The 22,132-nt window shown below is 46.6% G+C and overlaps 2 protein-coding genes across 2 annotated transcripts in view; one reads left to right on the forward strand and one right to left on the reverse strand.

The window, feature by feature from the left end:
* LOC135388857 (hemicentin-1-like) overlaps positions 1 to 22,132 on the forward strand; it is a 160,681-nt gene that overhangs the window by 62,410 nt on the left and 76,139 nt on the right. The window lies entirely within an intron of this gene.
* LOC135388856 (mucin-2-like) lies at positions 13,524 to 21,065 on the reverse strand. The gene is made up of 4 exons (XM_064618702.1): positions 20,644 to 21,065; positions 19,459 to 19,627; positions 15,821 to 16,147; positions 13,524 to 15,371 (listed from the first exon to the last, which is right to left on the reverse strand). Exons 1-4 carry the CDS (start codon positions 20,839 to 20,841, stop codon positions 13,564 to 13,566), a joined length of 2,502 nt encoding a protein of 833 aa, XP_064474772.1. The 5' UTR covers positions 20,842 to 21,065; the 3' UTR covers positions 13,524 to 13,563.

Below are 22,132 nucleotides of genomic sequence, written 5' to 3' on the forward strand. Positions count from 1 at the left end.
TTTTGCTTTTGGGAATAGCAAGCCTACATCATGGCTAACCTTTGCCTTCCTTTTTTTTATCAACATTAAACATATCCCCCCATAATTTTATTTCTGCTGCCTGCGTTCAATAACGCGCGTGCACGCTTGCGTTGTCATCAACCTGCGTTGTCATCAACGCTTGCGTCATGCCTGATGTCCAGTTCAATTTCTACTCTCCTTTTTTCCTTACAAACAAACAAACAAACAAACTGGTGACCTGATGTGTTTGTGGGAAGCTTGCGTCCTGTTCCGTACACTCCAGCGTATTACCAGAGGAGGTTCACAACTTTTTCTGCAGTGCCCTGAACCGTTATGAACGCGAATAAACCGGTTCGAACCGTTATTTATGCGCTCCGGAACTGAACCGGAACCGAACCTGTAAAGTTTTCGGTTCAACACCCTGGCCAGAACCACGTCATCGCAACCGCAAGGGACGAAACCTTCTTGTTGTGATCTACGGCCGGTGTGTTTGCCGTGACGCGTCCCAGCATGTGCCAACGTAGTGTTGACCAGTGCTCCCTGAAACGGTTGATTAACAAGAAGCACGTCCAGCAATGCATCGCCTGGCGAATAATAATAAAAGGAATATTGTAACTATGCGCACAACATGCCCGCCAGAATGAGACGTAAACGAACAAGGGCACGTATTCGAACGGTGGAGACGACACAGCGCTCCTTTGCGTCCTCTCCTCATCATGAACTTCTGGAATGGCATTGAAGTTGTTTGCATGTCACCTTCAACGAACACAGATGCCTTGTTCTTACCATTCGTCGTCCTTGCATATTTGTCAATTCAAATCTGGGTCTTCTGCTGGCGTTTGATATGCGCGTGTTGTGTACAAAGAACGCTAGCAGCCATGGCGGCCGTTCACATTGCTCCCAGTTCTGGAGCAGAAACTGGCACGCAAAGAACGACACGGTCGGACTCTGCCAGTGCCACCCAAACACCGCAATACTGGTTAATACTCCCTCTCCCCCCCACCGCTCCCTCCGCCAAGTGGACATGTAGTGTCGCGATGCTGTCTGCTTCGGCCAATCGCCTCAGACAACTTCAAACATAGGCTTTCTGTGTGCTATTGGTGGCTGGCTATGCGGCTCATGGCAGCCTGTCTCCATAGCTACGGTCACCGAAAGCACGTCGTGATTGGCGTGCTCTCAATGACTACACCGTTTAAGCGATCAGGCTTTGTTTCCTCTAGGCACTACCTCGCGTGGCTCAGTGGTTAGCACGCTGGCCATGTAACGTCGAGTCTGCGAGGTACATGGGTTCGAACCCCGGTGCCGGCTGCGCTGTCTGGGTTTTTTCCTCAGACACTGTCAAGACATATATCAGCACACTTCCCTTAGAAGTCGGCCCAGGATGTTGTTTGTCGTGACTTTGCCCACCTGTCTGTGAGGCCGAAAAGGGCGAGCTCTTTCACGAGCACCCCCACCGTTTGCTCTAGGTAGCGTTGGCTCGCCCGTCCTTTTATTTGTACTTCCTTCTTAGACGATTTCAAGAACTCCCTCTTGTGCACGCCCTCTAGTCTTGAGGGGCGAAGCGTTCCCGAAGGCGAGGATCCCTCCCTCAAATACCCCACAATGCCTTGCCTTAGACCACTCGCGACGCTGCTGTACGTAAAATCGTCTAAGTCGCACTCCTCGACATCCTGTAGAAGCTGCTTGACTAACAAGACACAGTAGACGCATCTTTTCTCAGACGATTTCTAAATAATGATTCAACTAGCCCACTCTTTTATTCAAACTCACCTTTCTCTCTGCACATGCGCATTCTATTGTCTGTTCTCTACTTTCCTCTGCTCACCGTCAATTTACGAACACGCGACGCGTGCAATTATTCAACGGTGCCCCCCTGCGTTCCCTTGCACGGCACGCGGACCGAGCGCCACCGTAAAACCCATGTCCCTCAACGACACATTAAGCTGGGGAACCCGAAATTTTTGGGATCTCCGCGGGGAGCACCAAACAGAGTACGTGTGCGTCTCTGTGCTCTATGCAAATCCGATTTAAACTACGGCGGAAGCAAGCAGACGCACAGTGGACTTGGTTTTCGTGCATGATTCAATTTGCTGCCGGTGCAGATAGGCGTTCTTTCTGTTAACTCTGTCACTGAAGGACGGAGGAAGCATGGACGGTCGCTGAGAGAAGCATGTCCGTGTAGTACGCTGTCCGGAGTAAATAATGGCGTTATGGCTGGCTGAGAGTAATTCACGCCCATGGCACACTTGGGGGGCGCCGTGAGGTTGAGTGCTGTTTGTGAGGCAATTTGAGTTTTTACTTGTGTTGATACGTAAGTTGTTATGGTTTGTACGAGAGCGTACCAAGCATTAAAATTTCTATTACCATAGGAGTTTACGAGGTGCAGAGGTGCGCGACAATGTTCTGTTTAAGAAAAAAAAACGCAAATAATGACACCCGTGTATAGCGTTGATATAACCCCGTTATAGCGTTATTCACGTTATAATGTTACTCACGTTTCAGAACGATTTTCAGACGCCTTTCTTGGGAGCTTCAGGGTGCTACGCAGTGTATCATTCCCCAGCCAGTACGTTATATCACCTTATAATATTATTCACGTTTTAGAACGTCTTCTAGTTGGCTATCGTGCAGTTGCAGAGCGCTAAATAATTGTAATGCCTATTGAATTTTCCGATGCAGCAAATTCAAAAATTGTTTAGAAGAGGGTACAATGAGTTAAGGGCATTTGCTGTCAACACTTATTAGACGCTAAGGAATATAGACTTTGGAGGTGTAACCATTCATCAACATTTAAAGTTCTCGCTATGTCGTACAAACACTAGATTTGCACAGTGAGAGAAAAAGAAAAAGAAATAATACACAGAACAACACTGAGCATATCTAATTGAATTGCGGTTGATGCAAACCCACGAAGAAACTTCCTTGTCCGAGCATCTGGTTCGTGTAACTTAAATCACCCTCGCGAATTCCTTAGCTGTTCGAAATTATTTTGTTTTACATTTCCTTCTTTAGTTTATCCAGCACACCATCCTTCAACGTCTCATCGGAGTTAGCGCAAAACTTTGACACGCGCTTTGATCTCTATATTTCCCTCGCAGCACGCGTGAAACTATACGCCATAGTGAAACGATTGACAACGTCCTCAGGCCTCGAGCGTTGGAACTGCATAGAGCGAAGTCGTGGAGCTGGCGAGCTGCGGAGATTTTTCAAAAATCTACGCCGCCTTTCGAGCAGAATTTTATTGCGCACACCCAAAGTTAGTTAGCATTGATTTTTCAATTCACGGGCAGAGGCATTTTTTTTATATTGCGTGCGGAAGGCCTTTCTAGACTAGTTTTTTTTTATACGCATCGCTTTTCTTTTATCATCATTGGCGGAAGAGAAGGATAAGCACTGTATGTATAGCGCAAGTACACAAAAAAGAAAGCAGGAGGAAGGGAGCATAAGGGTGTCGATAACGTTTCCCTTACCCATGCTCTTCCTTTACGGCTTGTGCGGAATTATTTATCAAGATGGACCGTACCAGGAGTGGATCTGACTTTGCGGGGAACTTTGTTATTAATTGTGGGGGCGCTACCGTCTGTCTTGCATACAGGGGCTACTGTCTAAGTGCAGTGCTTAAGGCAGCAGGGGCACTTTGCAATTTACGTATTGCTCGAGCTCTTTACTTAAGATGTGGAGAGCGGGAATGGCGGATATTTCTCGGGAAAGTCTGGGACCAAGTTTAAATGGCGTTGCCATAACTGTCCTCTGTAGATTAAGCGTGCTGCCATAGCTGCTTCGAAACCTAGCGCGCGTAAATGATTAATGTGCCAAATCCAGGTATGTGCGTGTGACACTTATGAATAGGCACAGTATATGTATATCTTTCGGGGTTTTTTTTTTCTTCTAGAAATTAGCTCAAGAAAAATCGTTCACGTTTAGGGGACGAGGGGGGGGAGGTGTGCTAGCACCTTTTAGAATTTGAGGCTCGTTCACTCTTGCAGTGAAGCACTCTATAGAGGTAGCTGCACATCATTTTCTCGTGGTGGTGAAGTTGACTCAGGGTAATATGGATGCGTTTCTGAGTAAATGTAATTTAGATATAATTTTTCTTTGTTTCTTCAGTCGCCCCTTGCAGTTCTGTGTACTTTATTATTAGGTTATCATATCAATCCGTGAGCGATTCTTTGTGCAGCCCTACACACCAGCCGAGACCGAATTCAGTATCGCCTTGAAACATTGTCAGCCGCAGTGTAGTGTACCCCTATCTCCTCTTGTCTCCGCTCCTTTGTCGAGGGGACCTGAGTTTTGTTTCGCTTTTTCATTTTGAAACCATGCTGTTCTGATGTAGCCACTCGTGTTTTAAAGACCTTTTCCGGATGAAATGACCACGAAAAGGCTCCCTCGTTTATTGCAGCTGTGAAACGTCTATCTCATGTTTCAAGCTGCCGTCATGTGAAATCTAATCTTTTGTGAACTAGCCTGGCACTAAGTTGACCTGCCTCTCAGAATCGCCATGGGACGGGAATCGAACTTCGAAGAAGGCGGCGTCCACTTTCCATCGTTTTTTTTTTTCGTTTATTTGTTGACATGTCATGACTTTTTTTTTTCTTTTTTTTCTTTTTTTTTTGACGTCACTAAGAATGTGCTGTCGGCACGACGTCACACTTCTGACAAGTATTTCGCTCATGCTTTTTGAGTTTAGACGTCGTCTAGTCTTCTTAAACCAGCACTCAGAATGTCCCCGCCATCATCACCTTCCGAGCAAAACTACCTTAACGGCAGCATGACGTTCAGCTCTAAAGACAAAAAAAAAAAAGAAAAATACGAGCGAGATATGCAAAATACAGATCGTGATACGCGCAAGATACAGGGTAAATACTGCCACCAAAGCACTACACTTGCCTGAAAGGTTACGGCGTGCCACCCAGAGCCGCTGCTCAGTCTCTCATCCCGTTGACGTATAGGATGGTACAGATGGCGCCCTCGTCTGTGTGAGACCAAGTTCACATCTTTCGTCGTGGCCATATATCCGTGAACTCAGCTGATGTGACCTGTGTTGGGGAGTGGAAAGCACGGGGGGTCAAAATGTCTGCTCTACAGATGTGCGATACTCCCTATTTTTTTAAATTCCGTCTTAGCGCCGCGAAGCAACTGCAGCTATGAGCGAAGTACAGACGTGGACAGATGGAGAGAGGAAAGCGGGAAGTAGTGGGGGACAGGGGGGTTAGTATGCGTCCTGGGCCGACTTCATGAGGGAATTGTGCCGACATTCGCCTGGAAAGTTCGCCGGAAAACCCAGGGAAATCTCAAACAGCACATCCGGTGGTAGATTCGAACAAACCACCTCGTAATCTTCAGCGCGCACGACCTTGGCTACCACGAACGAGCGAACGCTTATTAGTATTTTTTTTTTTTTGACAGACTCCTTTTCACTATTATGCTAATAGGACAAAATACAAAGACTCGAACCTCAGTAACAATCGTTAGCGGGGTTCCCCAGGGTACACAGGGCAATAACAGCCTTCCATATTGTTTGTGGACACCATATTTCCAGTTCCCTTAATGATTACTCTGTGTCATTGCTGTCCTTGTTCCGGAGCCCGTAATCCAAAGAGCTCTGGGGACAAGTTTTGCACAAGCCTAACGTGGTGCAGCCAAACGTGTACAGAGTGAGGAGTGTCCATGAACATTTGTGCTTCGTATGCGTTCACGAACACATCTTGACTTCTTAAGGTCGGTTCACACTATTGCATTCCAATGCGTGCGTGCGGCTGCGTGCTTATGCCCGTTCACATTTTCTTCTCCTCCTCCTGGAGCGCGGCCTATGGTACACGGGGCGACGCAAGCATTCACACGCATTAGAACGCAATAGTGTGAACCGGGCTTTAGGGAATGGTAGAAGCACTACTCCCTTACAGTGTATGAACAACAGTCAGGCATAACACAGACGATGCCGGATTAGAAACAGGACCAGTTCGATACGGCTCTTTTAAAATACGAGAATGGGGACGTTTTGTTATTTCTGTTCTATCTTTCTCAGGTTTGTCTCTTAGATATCGTAACGTGGAGCGCACTTTAGAATTCGTTCCGGTTTCCTTGCCCAGGATGCGTTCTTGGAGCACGCAAGGAAAACCCCAACATCGTGCCACTTTCTCTGAATCTCACCTTAGGCCGCCGAAGTGTTTTCGCAAACACGAAGCTTTTACGGGAGCCATCCCTTCCCCCGTATAACGCAAAAAAGCTCTCCCGTTAGCCTATCTATAGCGTATGCGCAAATTACATTAGGCCACATTGCCTTCTTTTTCGTCCCTGTGTTAAGAAACCAGTTACCCAATTAAAGGAGTAGATGGGAGCCTCCCTGGTGCGATGGTTATGGAATCTTGACTTATTTATGAAGGTACCGAGACACTGCTGAGGTACCCCATACGCGGCAAAGAGAAATAATTTACCTGTATATTGCATGAAGGGGAAAGGTTCGGAGAGCCCAGTGGTTTTCGTAGTTTCTTCCTCCGGCGCATAGAAGGGGTCACTGTATAAATACCGAATGCCCTGTGAATCTTGCACGATACTCAACGCTATACCTTTTCTTGCTTCGTCCATCTCATTACGCCGCTTCTTTGCACGCATTAGAAGGTGTTGGAAATGAGGCCTATTTACGTTATTTTTTTGCTTAAAGTTAATAAAGTTAAAGTTAATAAAATTGTTGTTGTTGTTGTTTTGAGGTGAGCCCTTCGCGCTTAGGTGGTGGTGGTATGATGTTCTAAGGAAGAGGGAGTGATGTCTGCCTGCTCAGACAAGGCGGCAAGGCGGGCTCAGGGCCAACAGGGTACTATGGGTAACGCTAGTGGGGATGTGGTTTACGTGCGTGGTCACGCGGTGGATGTTTGTGATACTGCCCGGCGGCAATATGAGCGTAATACGAAGTGAAAGGACGGTTAAATTCTCAGTCGGTCAACTTATCAGGTTGCAACTTTATCTCATCTATAGGCGTTTTTGGTTAAAAACTATTACTTATAACAATAACAACAATAAATGATGGAGAAGTGATGATGATATGGGATGTTTCCCCGTGGTAGCCACAGGACCCTACCCCACTTCACGGAGGTTAATATGAGAGGATGCATTAATGATGAGCGCGACGCGAAGACAGGTCGGAGTTCTGTTTAGAGCTCTTTGAGGTGGCCAGTGGCTTGCACGAAAGCAAACAGGAAGCGAAGAGCCCGGCACTGATGCGCAGGGGAGCTCCATGGGCCAAGTACTTTGGACAAACTGAACGGTCTATGGTCAATGAGCTCAAGTTGGCGTCGAAACACAAGGCGTTCACACGTGTACCGCTCACAGTCCTCGATGATATGGGGAATGGTAGCTGGAGTGTGTCAAGCTGGGCACAGCGCAGTGTTACTGTAACCCAGTTTAACCAGGAACATAGGGGTGAAGACGACGTTTAGTCGTAGACGCCGCAGAAGGGACGTAAAGGTACGAGGGAAGCCACCTGGCATTTTTTTCTTACTTTCAATCAATCAATGAACCCACCTGGCATCTTAAATGATAACGACGGGTCCACTGCATGGAGGAGTAACCATTGAGTAATGTCATGGCGCTATTGCTGGCGGTCCAAGGGTGACACCAACGCGGACAAGTAGAAGTGTCTATCTCCGTTGGAGAGGATAATGGGCACGGCTCTGGAGATACGGTGGGCCGCAGCCGCCGCCAAATCTGCCTCGTCGTTGTCCTGAATTCCAGTGTGGCGGGGGACCCACGGTAGGATGAACCGGTGTCCCTGTTCCCCAAGAATCTTGAGCGCAGTCAGGATACTCCACTACCACCGGAGCAAAAGAGCCGCGGATGCCCATGCTTCCTACACACATTGCAGGGCTGATTTTGAGTCAGTGTAGTATCAGCCGCTGCACCAGTAGCACGGCCAGCCTATAATGCTATGTATACTATAATATAGCCCTATATTACTGCTGCTTCGGCTTCAGCAAGTACAGATAACTTTCTGCGATTGTCAACGACTGCTGTCCGAGGCCTCGTCCCAAAATCCGCCTCACCATGCTACTCTTTCCCGTATAGTTTTAGCTATTCCGAAGTTGCGGTTCATCGGCGAATCGATCTATTTCTTGGGACTTGAACCTCATACAGTGCTGGACAAAAGTTTACGGAACACACTTCGGCGCATTCCTTCCTCAGAGTGACACGCTAGCAGCGAATGGTGCCGTTCAGACTTGCAAACAGGTGACTGGGTTAGGTACATGTCTGTAGGTCCGTACGGTCCCATTCGGTGCTAGCGTGTCACACTCAGGAAGGAACGCGCCAGAGTGTGTTCCGTAAACTTTTGTCCCTCTTCAACCAACGAGGTGCTTAACCTCTTTCGCTTGCGGCGTCCTTGGAAATGACACAACGTCTGCAATATACGTATTCCAGTTCCCTGAAGTTGAAAGAGCTTCGGATCTTGAGCTCCACCGTTCTCCGCATCTCTGGCTTCCTCCCCATAGCACTGGCGAAAGTGCTTATCGATAGTTCTTCTTCAAACTACAAACAAGGTCCTCTCGCAGGAATGTCCTCCCGGCCACCACTGCGAAACAAGCGTTGAACGTGTACAGATGTCATGGCGCCGAGCGGATAACGTCTGTAGCAAGATTGCTGTTGGTCTGAGTTTTAGGACCTGTTGTCTTGACGGGGTTGCGATCCGCGTTATACGTGGAGGTCGCATGTCTACCCTTGCATTTATCGTATTTACAAACCTCACACATTGAATGCTCCAGATGAACGGCCTTTTAGAATGAAAAAGCACGTGTCTGGAATGAAGCGATAGAGGCGTACTTTTAACGACAAATTCGAAAAACAATTACCACCTAGCACGTGATGTAGGGTTGGATAGTGCATGTGCTAAAAATCAGTTTTTCAGGGTTGCTTTTACTCGGATCTCGTTTCTTAGAACGCGACTGCAAAGTAACGAAGTCAATGTAGCATGGTGCCTGTAGCAATCAGCTAGTCACATTTAAAAAAAGCAACTAAGTGTACTTCACTTACTACACTGTAAAAAAAAAAGTCCGTAATTTTACACAAAAGTGACTGCTAACTGTGTTGCCGGCATTTGTTCCGCAAAGTAGTTATTGCAAAACAATTCGTTTGGAGTGCACACTGCGAGGGGGAGGGCACGCTGCACAGCCCCCACAAGCGAAAAGAGAGCCACTTACATTATAGGGGCATTAGACTGCGAAAGTTCACTCCGTAACTGTTCACGTCTCTTTACGTAGCGTCTCTTACAGCGTATTCTCACAAACTGTCACTTAGTCACTTTTTTAAAGTGACTTATCTATGATCGGTTTGTGCTGAAACGAAATGTGGCGGAAACGCGGGTGACGAGACAAAAATACAAGATAATGCAAGCTCTCGTCTTGGCCCGTCTTGTGGTGTACTTTCTACATTTATAGACCGGAATATGCGAGACGCTGCGAACGAGTAAATGAAGGATGACGACGACCATGGCCTTCACATCCTCTTCCGCATAGTCTATTTCAACACTTCTCAAATCCGACATCACTGTTTTGAATATTGAGTCGGCGACGAGAACGCTCTCAATACTGCACAGCTCTACACCCTGACCACACACACACACACACACACACAGAGAAGATTTAGTAGCAAGCACGGAGCTTGACTTCCGGTTGTCCTTTTCATGCTGACCGGAAACGGTGGACGTAGCGGAAGTTATACTCCGAATCCATCTTCCTTTAGTCCTTCAATGAGATGCAGTCGCGCAGACGCTAAGAGCACAGTTCGTCAACTTCCACGCATAAACAGTTCGGAATGGATCGAGAAAAGTTTTGGGACGGCGGGCAATCTGCCATAGTGGACCCAGCAGTTAAAGAAAGTGGAGCACATATAATGGTCCCTGTGATCATCCCATTTTCTTGGATAGTCGGACGTTTAAAGGCTGTCGTTTTCTGCGTTCCAATTCGGAGTTGGGTTATTGGCCTCGCAATAAACGCAGAGTGTAGTGGTTTAAACAGAATCGCAAGCACGGAGTGAGGCGGGGGTCATTACTGCGGTTACCTTGTAACAGCTTTATGTATCGTTGCCGGCATGTGTCTGGAGCTGAAATAACACACATGCCTCCACGTGGAGGGTGCACAGGAAAGAATAGGATGTGGGTGTCACCAAACACTTGGGGGTGCTAGCAGGTGAGGGGGGGGGGGGACGCAGGAGAGTCTGGACACGTAAGTAACGGAATGGCATCGGATTATCCTAATTTTATGTCCGGTCCAAAGATACGAATATGTCTTCTAATTTAGGGAGGTGCTTGTTACGCATTCTATCTTACACTAATATACGTTATGAAAGGCACTTCAATAATCTTAAAATATGGCATTACTTATTGCGTTACTATACGCTAAGGGTAAAATGTAGTCTTACCAGCAACGCGAGTTATGTCAGAATAATACTTATACTATGCCAAATTGTAGGTATGTACCCTCAAAGATGATTTTTGAGTACCAAAACTTGTAACGCACTATCATGTAGGAAAATATTCTTCGGATATGTATTTCGGATCTCTTTTCGTCTACCGGTTTGCTAAACGGTTGTTCATATGCTCCGATTTGTTCCCGAAGTTTGTAGAGAAGTACCTAAGCGTCGTCGTTGTACTACACGGAATGAATGAAGTTTGCCGAGTGAGACGACAGCAGTTCCGCACACGAAAACCAGCTGCAAGGCAAATCTCGCTAATTTAATACATCTATGAAAGGAAGACAGCACTATGATCATGTACGAGATGCAGTATTACTTCAAGTGAAGAGAGGAAGTGAAGTGGGTTATTTCTACGCACGCGCACACAACACTTCACAGCATCCCGGAAACTCCCCCTCTCCTTACCACGACGACTCTGGACGACTCCACTGACCGCGAACAACCTATGATTTTTTTGTAAATGCGTCAGACGAATAAAGCTTCTTTATAGCATCTGCTCGTCACCTGCGAACGTCTTCTCGTGTGACTCTGCGCAAAGTTCTCTTGTGCTAAAGACAGAAAATTTTAAGTGTCCGAGCAGGCTGAAGCGTCAGCTCTCTGCATTAAATATTGCACCAGTATGTTTGTTACATTAACTTATAATACACCTGAAAGTCTCAGATAATTTGGTTTAACTGAACTGTTTACCTGTCAGTTTTAACTTGCCACGCATATCACTGTTTTGGCGCACTATAGCCTCAGTTGCCCGTGCGCCATAAAAACTGCAATCATCATCATCATTAACTTATAATAATAACGACGATCACGACGGCTTTATTTCAATGATGATGGTTGGGGTGTTTCACTGCCAGAGGCTATACTCTATCCTATTATTGCCGATAACCTCGTGAAAATAAAATGAAAAAACGTCACACCACGTGTTAAACCGATAACCAACCAAGCGGACCACGTATGTACGTCCGTAGGATTCTAGGACCACGTGATCAAAAATTTACCGCCGACGATGTTACTGGTTGATGTTGAGGTGGACCGCATAAATAAAGCACACACACGCAAGACGGCATAAGGAGAGGAAGCCGTGTATTTTCCCGTGAACAGACAAACTTCAACTGTTCTTCGTGGAACAGTCCCCCCACTCTTTATAACTTGAGAGCTCACGGTTTGAGAAAGAGAAAGGGAGAAACGAGCGAAGGCATGCAGACAGGGATGGCTGTTTTTTTAGCGGACGACAGAAGGAGAAGGAACAAAAATAAGAAAGCGTGGCCTGTGTCTTTGGACTGCTGTGTGTAGGTCCCTACAATGTCACAATGAGTCCTTTCATCACCAACACCAACACCACCGTCACCATGAAGCATAAAAAGTTGGGCTAGTTGGTTCAGATACATTGAGAAATCCGAAATCCGACGAGCCAAAGACACCAGACAGCGTAGGACTATTCAGGACATAGCAGGACAAGCGCACCAGGACTGAGCTGTTGGTGTATCTTGCTCGTCGGTTTTTTCAATGTCTCCCCAATAAAGCCACCGCATTTAAACGTGTTTGGAACAAGACGCATCCATTCTTCTTTAAAAAGAAGAAGAGTTCAGCCCCTGAGCAGGACCTTGGGACATATCTTTAAAAAAATTGAAAGTGAAAATGAACAACAAAGCCTATTGATCTTCTGCCTATTATGCTACATGCTTCTGCCTATTGATCGGAAGAAAAAAATATCATGAGACACAATGATAACCCCTTTCTTGCACAGGCGTGCAGAGAAACTCCTGTTGACAGGAGAAGATCTCAAGCGCACAGAAGAAATAAGGATTCGTGATAATGGAAAACCTCTTGGCAATGCGGGCGCATATGCAAAGACAGTGACCCAGAGGAGCGGGCTATTTGTGCAAGCTATTACGACTCTTCATCCGAGGCCCGATGCAGAGCGCTGTATAACATATACGGACCCGTTGAAACGACGCTCTTAAATAAAACTTCTCTCAGCCAAGCAAACACTGGGTGAAGGTGACGGACATAAAAAAAAAAAAAGAACGCAGAATGCTGGGAAACCACTACTGAATTCATTAAATCTACGAGGAGAAAAGTTTGGCTCGAAGATATTTTGTTGAAAGATGAAAGTCACTGTTTTTGATGCCTTATATGTGTAGATGGGCTTTTTCGCAAAAGCGTGGAGTGTTTTTGATGTTTTGGATAAAGTTTTCGATGTAGATGCACGCGTTGGTTTTGTGGTTTGGGCGTATATACGCGTTAGTTTGCGAAACCCTTTTGTTAGCAGGCAGTTGTTTGCCAAATGTTTTTCGGTGAGCGGTTTTGTGGCTTGAATGTACAGGGTCAGTGCAAATAAAGTAGCCCCACATTTTTGCACGTTTGGCTGCTTACCGCATGAACTTCCGATGGCGCAGGATGACGCATTTCTCGGATGAAAACGAACAATAAAATCGTAGTAGACAAACTTTACGTAACAAAAAAAGTTATCCATGCAAACGTTGCTCACCGTGTATCCCGACTTTCCTATGCAGAAGTCAATATGGCGGTCACGGCACAGTTGAGTCTACTTACCGCTAGGCGTACCAGGCCTAGTTTTGTTTCTGCGTGAGTGGCACCCCCAGCGGTAGGGCGATGCAATTGTGCTCCACTGCCATGTCTCATTGGAAATACACGGAGCGAAGTTCGCGTTCCTAACGATTTTATTGGTTACAATTTTTCTCTCGATTTTTACCGCATAAATGCACAGCCATGCGCCGCCGAAAGTCCGTACGGTATGCAGGGAACGCGCAATGTGCGAAAATGTGGGGCTACGCTGAGTAGAGTTCAGTGTGCACTGAGTAGAGTTAAGTGCACGTTTCATGAGTACAGCTCAATCTATCTGTCAAGGCGCTCCAAAGATCCTTCGTGAATGGTTCAGTAATGAGTCTCGGGATTTCCACCGCGATCTATATTACATGAATAAGCCGATATTTCTATGAATGTGGATTAGAATGATGAACGATTTATATGGATAGTTACTATACACAACCGTACATTACGCTACACTCATTGAGTGCAAAACATTTCATTGGCATGAGACACGCTTGGAGTAGCAATTCTATATTCTGTGGGAACTATAAGAACCTAGTCCCAGATTCCTTCAGGCCAACTGGGCTTCACTCCACCTATAACTGTGGTATAGTCATCTTCAGTAGGTGTTTCAGTAGTACTTCTAGTAGTCCTACTCTTCCTCCTCCTCTTAAGAGGTGCAGCTCTGATCCTCGTGGTGGCTGTTCTGGGAACCGTCGTATCGGTGGATCTCTTGCGATGAACAGTGAGCACGACAGCGTCGTGGTCGGCATCTGGTATCCACGGGAAAAAGGCCGGAAAGTTTGTTACTTCTTCGGTAGAACTGGTTGAAGGTTGATCGACGGCCGTGGTTGCCGCAGATGTAGCGGGAGATCTGGTGTTGGCTACAAATATCCAGTCGTGGAAAGGAATATAGAGTGCTGTTGGGGGCGCGGGAAGTGTTGGGTTATTTGAAGGTTTCGACACCTTGAATATGTATATTGGAAGAGCAGGAGCTGCAGATGTGATGAAAGGGGTGGTAGCAGTGGTAACGGCAGTTCCAGGAGGAAACGTCGTGGGTTGTGTAGATATCAGAGTTGATGAGACGGTGGGAGCTGTCCTGGTGGCCAATAAGAGCGAGATTGGAAGAGGAAGGGGAAGGACCGTAGTGGTTGATTCTGTGGCAGTGGAAGGGGTGATGGTACGTCTAGTAGCTAGGAACACAGATATTGGATAAGGCAAACGAGGTACGGTACTCGCTGCCACAGTTGTAGTGGAAGGCACAGAAGTGGTTCGGGATTTAGTACCTACGAACAGGGAAAGTGGGAACGGCAGGGGAAGGAGGGTGGGAGTGGACGAACGGGCAGGATTACTGGCAGTCTCAGAAGCTATGGAGAGAGCCATTGTAGTAGTTAGGTTAGTTGACATAGTGGAATGACGAATTCCGCTGTCAGTGGCAACAAATATGGGTGTGGAGCGTCGAATGTTATGTATGGTGAAGTAGTTTGAAACTGCAAGCGGTGTGATAGTCTTGGTAGCAAAGAATATATCAGCGAGTAGAATATCGGGAAGCGTTGGGGTGGTACGAAAAGTAGAGAGTTCGGGTGAATTTGTTGTGACTCTGGGCAAATCCATGGGCTGCCAAAAAGGAAACATGCTTGCCGTAGAGAGGGGCGCAGAAATATTGGGACGGTTGGTTGAAGTACTGGTGTGTTCCAAACGTGGGGAATGAGTGGTGGGCAACGCCGAAGTAATAAATGTAGTGGGTGCGGGTGGAATGGGGCGCGGAACTGGGCGCGGCGATGTGGTAGTTGTCACTACGAATAGAACCATAGGTATCGAAATAGTGCGTGGCGTTGTGGTGGTTGTGACTTTGAACAGAGCTATTGGTACCGGCAAAGGGCGTGGAGTTGTGGTCGTTGTGGTGGTTGTGACTCTAAACAAGGCTATCGGTATCGGCAAAGGGCGTGGAGTTGTGGTCGTTGTGGTGGTTGTGACTCTAAACAAAGCTATCGGTATCGGCAAAGGGCGTGGAGTTGTGGTCGTTGTGGTGGTTGTGACTCTAAACATAGCTATTGGTATCGGCAAAGGGCGCGGAGTTGTGGTCGTTGTTGTGACTTTAAACAAAGCTATTGGTATCGGCAAAGGGCGCGGAGTTGAGGTGGTTGTGAGTACGAACAAAGCTATTGGGATCGGGATAGGGCGCGGTGTCGTGGGCGTGGTGGCTATATACAGCGCTATAGGGATTGGAATGGCGCGTACTGTGGTCGTACTCCGGGCGCTGGAAGAACGGGTCTCTGTAGTAGTGGTTGAAGGACTCGCAGTTTTTCGGGTAGTTGTAGCTGTCGTGCCCTTGATATTGACGGCAGCTCGAGCACGACTTTCTGAAACGAAAAACAGTTTTGAATTAGACAAAATTATAGTAGACCCTGATTCAATAAGAGTATAGGTTGTACACGCAAACACCATGTAGAAACTATTCAACATTGTCACAGTTCGTCATGGCAAGTTTTCTTTGTAATTTACAGAACGCAATTTAGTTTGAAATTACACAATGATTAATCATAACTGCTGTCAACAGACTTTGAAGGCACTGACTAATAAACTTTATAAATTAAAACGAAGTTTAATCACGATTCGTAGTTTCGGAAGTGACAGACTAGTACAGGTAAGAAGAAAACAATGGATCCACGCAGCCTCAAGAGACAACCGCAGACAACCGCCAGGGAATCCCTAATTTAATCCCAAATACCAGAAGGTATGTTCAGATTAGGCAACGTCCTTCGCGTTCTCCTGGTCCATTTAGTTCTCGTAGCGGTAGTAAAAGGTTTACTCGTCGTCCGCCGCCTCCGACGGATGGACATCACAACGACGTCTTCGTCGTCTGGTTCCGGCGACCACACGGGGAGCAGCGTCGTGATCCTCCCGGTCTCCGTCGGTGGAGCGTGGAATGTGGGGACGGTGGGGGCAGTGGTCGTGGTCCTGGTGAGATCCGGCAGGAGGAATGGAAATGCAGTAGTGGGTATGGTAGCTGGACTGGTGGTAGAGGCGGTACTGCGTCTGATTGCTGGCGGGATAGACAGTGCAACGGGTATGGGTGCCGTCGTCCTCTGGGAGAGCTCTTGCCTTGTGACCGTGTTCGGAAGAGCGTGCTCAGTAGCTGCAAAGAAAGAAACAACAACAACTTGATTGTGAGATGATGAATAAGGATAGGGGCGATACTGTATACAGTATCGCCCCTATCGATGATCGCCCCATTGGTGGTGGTGATGTGGGGAATTAAATAATGAGCCCCTTCACAATAAGGATCGAAGTCCTATGGTGTCCAAGAATGTCAAAAGAGCTTTGAGGGCAGAGCGTTGGTGGGCTGGATGGAAGCAATTTTGAGAGGGGGGGGGGGGGGGAGTCCAGCTGATTGAGAGACCCGGAGAGTGCGGTTCGGGGAGGTTGGTAGTGTTGGCAACGAAGAATTATGCGCTCTACATAGATCTTCAAGAGCACCGACAGTGACAGCAGCTAGGAGAGTCAACGTTTCTCAGGCGGTAACGCCACTGAGCTGTAAGAGTCACATCGAGTCGCATACTGTGAATTAATGCAGCGTCTTGACGAGAGGTTACAAAAAAAGACAAAGAAATTGATTCTGAACGCTATTTAACGCAATCCCTTGTGCTACTTTGAGCATAGCGTAAGGTAAAACCCGTACTTCGAACGGTACCAGCTGTAGCCATAACTGCTTACAGGGACGGCGGAATCCGGAAACTCCTCTATGAAACTGATACCACTATGTTCGGCATCGACCGAAGATTTACTCGGTAAAATAAAAGTTTACTAATTCTCACTCTAAAAACAGAACTTCACTACATCAACAGCACGGTGAAGGCCAACCATTGCACAGGATGATACCTTTATCACTCCCGATATGTTGAAAGTGCGGGGCGTACGCTTTTTTTGAACTGCATAAGTGTTCCAAAAAGGCGTATGCCTCCCATTTTTAACCAATCAGGGGGCAGAACGATGTCATTTGGGATAGTGATTGACTAGGAATGTAGGGACTGACGTCATGCCGCCGGAGCCCATGTCGTCGTGTCGATGCAGTTCACTTAGAAGTCGACACAGGACGCACATTCCCCCAGAGCATTAGTAGTGACGTTGCCCGCCTCTGTGAGGCCGACAACGATGAAACTTCAAAGGTGAACTTCACCGCTTCACGCTGCTAGCCATTGGTTGAAAATATTGTTTCTTCCTCTCATGTTACGAATTATGCCTCAAATAAGAAAGCAATCAAACCGAAACAGGAACGTGGAGAGGAGGTCGGATAAATTTTTCCCTCCCGAGGCCACCGCGTTGACGTCACTCTGCATGTACACTCTAAAAACAGAGCTTCACCGCATAGCACGCCATGCGCCAACCATTGCGACGAAGGATAGGGGTACCGCTTCTGATTCGAGGGGAGAGAGGGGCGTACGCCTTTTTTGTCTCAATTTGGATATATGGTAATTGCCACAAAAAGGCGTACGCCTCCCTTTCTCCTCGAATCAAAAGCGATAACCCTATCAATCGCGGCAATGGTTGGCGCACAGCGTGCAATGCGGTGAAGTCCTGTTTTTAGAGTGCAGCGGACAAGGAGTATACCACTCCGGTCGCAGCCGCATGTTACATTCCCGAAACAAAACAATGGACGAAGATTCGGGATCAGATTACTCAGACACTGATAGAAAGAAACAGCAGTCAGCTGCTTGCCTGAGAGTCAGGAAACAGCGCAGGAGTGGTACTATGACTAATGCAGGGTGACGTTGACCCACCGGAGAAAGCAAATTAAAAAAGAAAATTAAAAAGAAAGGTACTACCATCGACGCTCGGTCGTCGAAGCCAGACTTTTGCAAATTTCAAAAGTCGTTTTTATGATCCCCTCTTCATTTTCAAGTGAGATATTTCACAATTGTTCTGTTCGTGTAAATGACTGTGGGAATACCACAAGCTTGAAATACATTTGGGTATACGAAGTCTCCCTTTAAGGCCCCTTAAGAACAGAACTTAATAGTTTCAGATTCTCCAGGAGTAAATGACGTCATCACGAACTCGGGCGTCTGCCCGTTAGCAAAAGCGCACGCACGTTCCCACACTCTGTTCTCCGCCCCACGGAAGTGTCAGCGGTCAGGAGGCGGAAAGCGATGGCAGATTGCGCACATTGTGACGTCATACTTCTCTAAACGAGACATTAATTTTATGCACTCTAAAAACTGAACTTCACCACATAGCGCGCTCTGAGCCAGCCATTGCCACGAATGATAGGGTTATCGCTTCTGATTCGAGGAGAGTTAGGCCTACGCCTTTTTGTGTCAATAACGCTGTATCTAAATTGACACAAAAAGATGTACGCCTCCCTCTGTCCTCGAACCGCGTCTGGCACGCGTCGTATGGAGAAACACACTTTTGCAGAATGTCAGGTAGATTGAAATGAGATTCAAATGGCGTAGATTGAAATGACAGATTGGAATGGCGTAGATTGGAATGGCGTAGATTGGAATGGCGTAGATTGGAATGGCGTAGATTGGAATGGCGTAGATTGGAATGGCGTAGATTGGAATGGCGTAGATTGGAATGGCGTAGATTGGAATGGCGTAGATTGGAATGGCGTAAAATGGAATGGCGTAAAATGGAATGGCGTAAAATGGAATGGCGTAAAATGGAATGGCGTAAAATGGAATGGCGTAAAATGGAATGGCGTAAAATGGAATGGCGTAAAATGAAATGGCGTAAAATGAAATGGCGTAAAATGAAATGGCGTAGATTGAAATGGCGTAGATTGAAATGGCGTAGATTGAAATGGCGTAGATTGAAATGGCGTAGATTGAAATGGAGTAGATTGAAATGGAGTAGATTGAAATGGAGTAGATTGAAATGGAGTAGATTGAAATGGAGTAGATTGAAATGACAGATTGAAATGACAAATTAGGTAGCACTCTGAAGACACGCAATCTAGTCTGTAGTGGCAGCGTAGTGCGACGAGCTTAGGGACTTTGCAGTGACTTCTGTAGCCCGAACTGTGCACATCCAATGCTTATGAACACCAGAGCACAATATGAGAAATAAGTCCTTAGCTAAACTAGTTTCAAGTGCGCATGCAAGTGTCTGACCGAAACGATCGTACGCTGTCGATATTTTCCTACTATCGTGTTCCAAATGCTCTCTGTTGCGCACAATGACAAAGCATGTGCACACATGTTGGGGTTGTAGGCAGCCCTATGGTCATGGGCAGGAGAGAGAGGTAGACGAAGTATAGAACGGACGTTTTGGAACCAACTGCGCAGTTGGACTGACGTTGTGTGATTTGGTGGATTCTTTGGCAAGTACAATAAATCTACATTCTAATACTGGCAACGAGGGAGCAGCATGAACCAAACAGAAAACAAAAATATCGTATTCCTTCATTGGCCTAAAAAAAGCGAACAGAATAACAATGCTCTGTACCGGAATATTTGTAGTGCGGATGGTGCGTTGCGTGCTCATCTCCATTGGTCCTCTTCGGTTGGCGGCTGAAGAAGAGACGGATGTTCACGTCCAGAGGGTCGGAGGTCGGAGTGCTAGTTGATGTAGCTGCGCCAGTGGCGGTGGCCACCATAAGACGATCTTCTCGTGCCTACATTAAGCACACAGCAAGATCGAACAATGTAGTACAACAGATACAATGATGTATGCTGTAACGTTCGTGACAGTAAAAGTCGAACGTGTTTCCATTAGCGACAAAAAAGAAAGCTCATCCAAAGTATGCGGTGCCAGCGTCACCTATGAGTACAGGGCTGTGAAGCACTTGACATGTAAAGGGTAACAAATGTCTTTGCAGGCTGTATAGGGACATCAGGATAGAATTCAATCAGCAGCTCGTATGAGCTCGAGCAAGAGCATACAGTGTGTGTTGCTGAAGAAGTCTGGTTCATAAACTGTATCACTTCAATGCTGGCCTGCAGCAGGTGATGAAATATATTTTTAAATGTTGTGGTCTGTGAAATTACCGTGATCAAGTTTTTTTTTTCCTTTTCTTGTGTGTGTATCTAAAACTGCGCACATCCATGTTAAAGAAAGGTTATCCAATGACATCAGGTCTACCTCATGACGTCATTCCAAGTACGCCACTAAAGTTCAGAACACTCCCTGTCCATGACAGATAAGTTTTTCCTAAGCGTTTCTTTGTATGTCTTCCTAACAGCTTTCGCCAACAATTACTGCTGAAGCCTCTGGAAAACTGATACCCTGACCCTTGGACCCTAATCCGTATGTTCCAGTGTCTTGACGATGTTGCGCACATCAAACTATCAAACTATCGGCGACGTGTACTTACTACCGCATACGACAATTCTAAGACAATCAGAATAGAAGTTACTTCGAAAAATATATTTAAACGAATTATGAACGTTCTTACCACAGTTTGCACTTTACAAGGAAGGCGTATCATGTCCGCTTTGGAATGAATTGTCTTTAAAAATGTGAACGGTGTCGGCAACTCAAGTCCAGTTGCCGATATTGCTCAACTGGGTAAAAACTACTTTGGATGCACTTTACAGAGGTACATACTTGATAACAACGCGTGCAAATGGTTCCGAGTATGCCAAACGTTCCAATCACCACAATATGTAGCAACAACATGTTATCCCTTACCTTGACGATGAGTTTCGTGAGTACTGTGAGGGAAAGAACGACTGAAGCGATACCGAACAGTGAACAGAATGTGATAACACTATAATGGGCGGGTCCTCGAACAGAAACCTCGCTCTGACTTAATCGCTCCTGAGAGCAGCCTGTATGATAAACGTGCATCGCATCTCGCGACGGCTCTTCTTCTTCTGTATGCGGCATTTCAAAAGGCCTGTAACGAAGCAGGCGAATGGTGGCGTTGCTGCTAGCATAATACGTGGCGCGCCTCCAGCATCTATAGATGTCACGCAGTGTACTCAAAAACTACACCCAGATTTATTCTGGAACTCGGCAAGACGCTTGCGTAAATATTAGAGCTGCGCATTTTGGACGCGCTAACGAAACAGCGTGTTTCACAAAGAAACATGAGCGAACGATGCATTGAACCCAACGAAAAGGAAAGAACCTTGTGAGATGTTATCATCCACACGAGAGCACTCACGGTACGTACATATTTGTTAGTATGCTAATGAGGCATGGGAAACTTAGAGAATGAACAAGTAGTAACAAACACACGAAATATTCCTCTGCTTCTTGGTCAACACGCAAAGTCTCCACGACCTGAATAGGTGGTCTGGGTTCCAGTTTCCGTCGTATTAGCCTTCGTAGCGTATCATTTTATCACGTACGAACGCCATCAGTAAGCAGTTCAGTAGAGTTACCTATCAGCACTGAAATTACAAACACCGCGTGATAACGCAGTAATCAATGTTCAGGAAATCACGGTGTGAACAGGGGATCGGATCATTGAGTGTATGAAAGAATACAGATTTTTCAAGCAAAACGTAGATTCTACAGGTTTTCCCTGCGACTTTAATCCAAGTGCCAGCTAAATTAATCCACGTGCCATGCAAACTTTATGGGGCATGGATTAATTTAGCTGGCACTTGGATTAAAATCGCCGGGAAAACCTGTAGAGTAGAACCTGCATATATTACGTTACACCTCTCAAAAGCGCTTCACATCTTGGATGAACACCAGCACAGACACCGGTGCTGGATGGCCCTGTCGTCCTCGGTAGCTCAGTTGGTAACTTGCTGGCTTGCTGAGCTCAAGATCGCGGGCTCGATCCCGGCCGAGGGCGGTAGCAATGTGGGGGAGGTAAACATTGCTTCCAGCACCGTCTGTCGGGGATTTCCGGCGCACGTCAAAAGAACCTCAGGTGGTCCAAATTATCCGCAGTCCTACCCTGCGGCACGTGCAACATGTCGCCACACTGCGCAGACAAACATTACGTGTAATATCACGGTACCATTATTATTAGCATTATTTGGCCCTCTCATGGCGGCACGCTGAAACACATGAACAACCAACGCTACCTCGATCCCCATCAGGAATCATGTGCAGCTTGGGACAAAAGTTCACGGAAGAGTGCACTGTCGTATTTCTTCATCGGAGCGGCTCCCTGCTCAGGAAGAGATCGAATAAGAAACGGGTGCCCCGCTATTATATC

The sequence above is a fragment of the Ornithodoros turicata genome, chromosome 3 (genome assembly GCF_037126465.1).
Source record: "Ornithodoros turicata isolate Travis chromosome 3, ASM3712646v1, whole genome shotgun sequence".
Lineage (NCBI taxonomy): Eukaryota > Metazoa > Arthropoda > Arachnida > Ixodida > Argasidae > Ornithodoros > Ornithodoros turicata.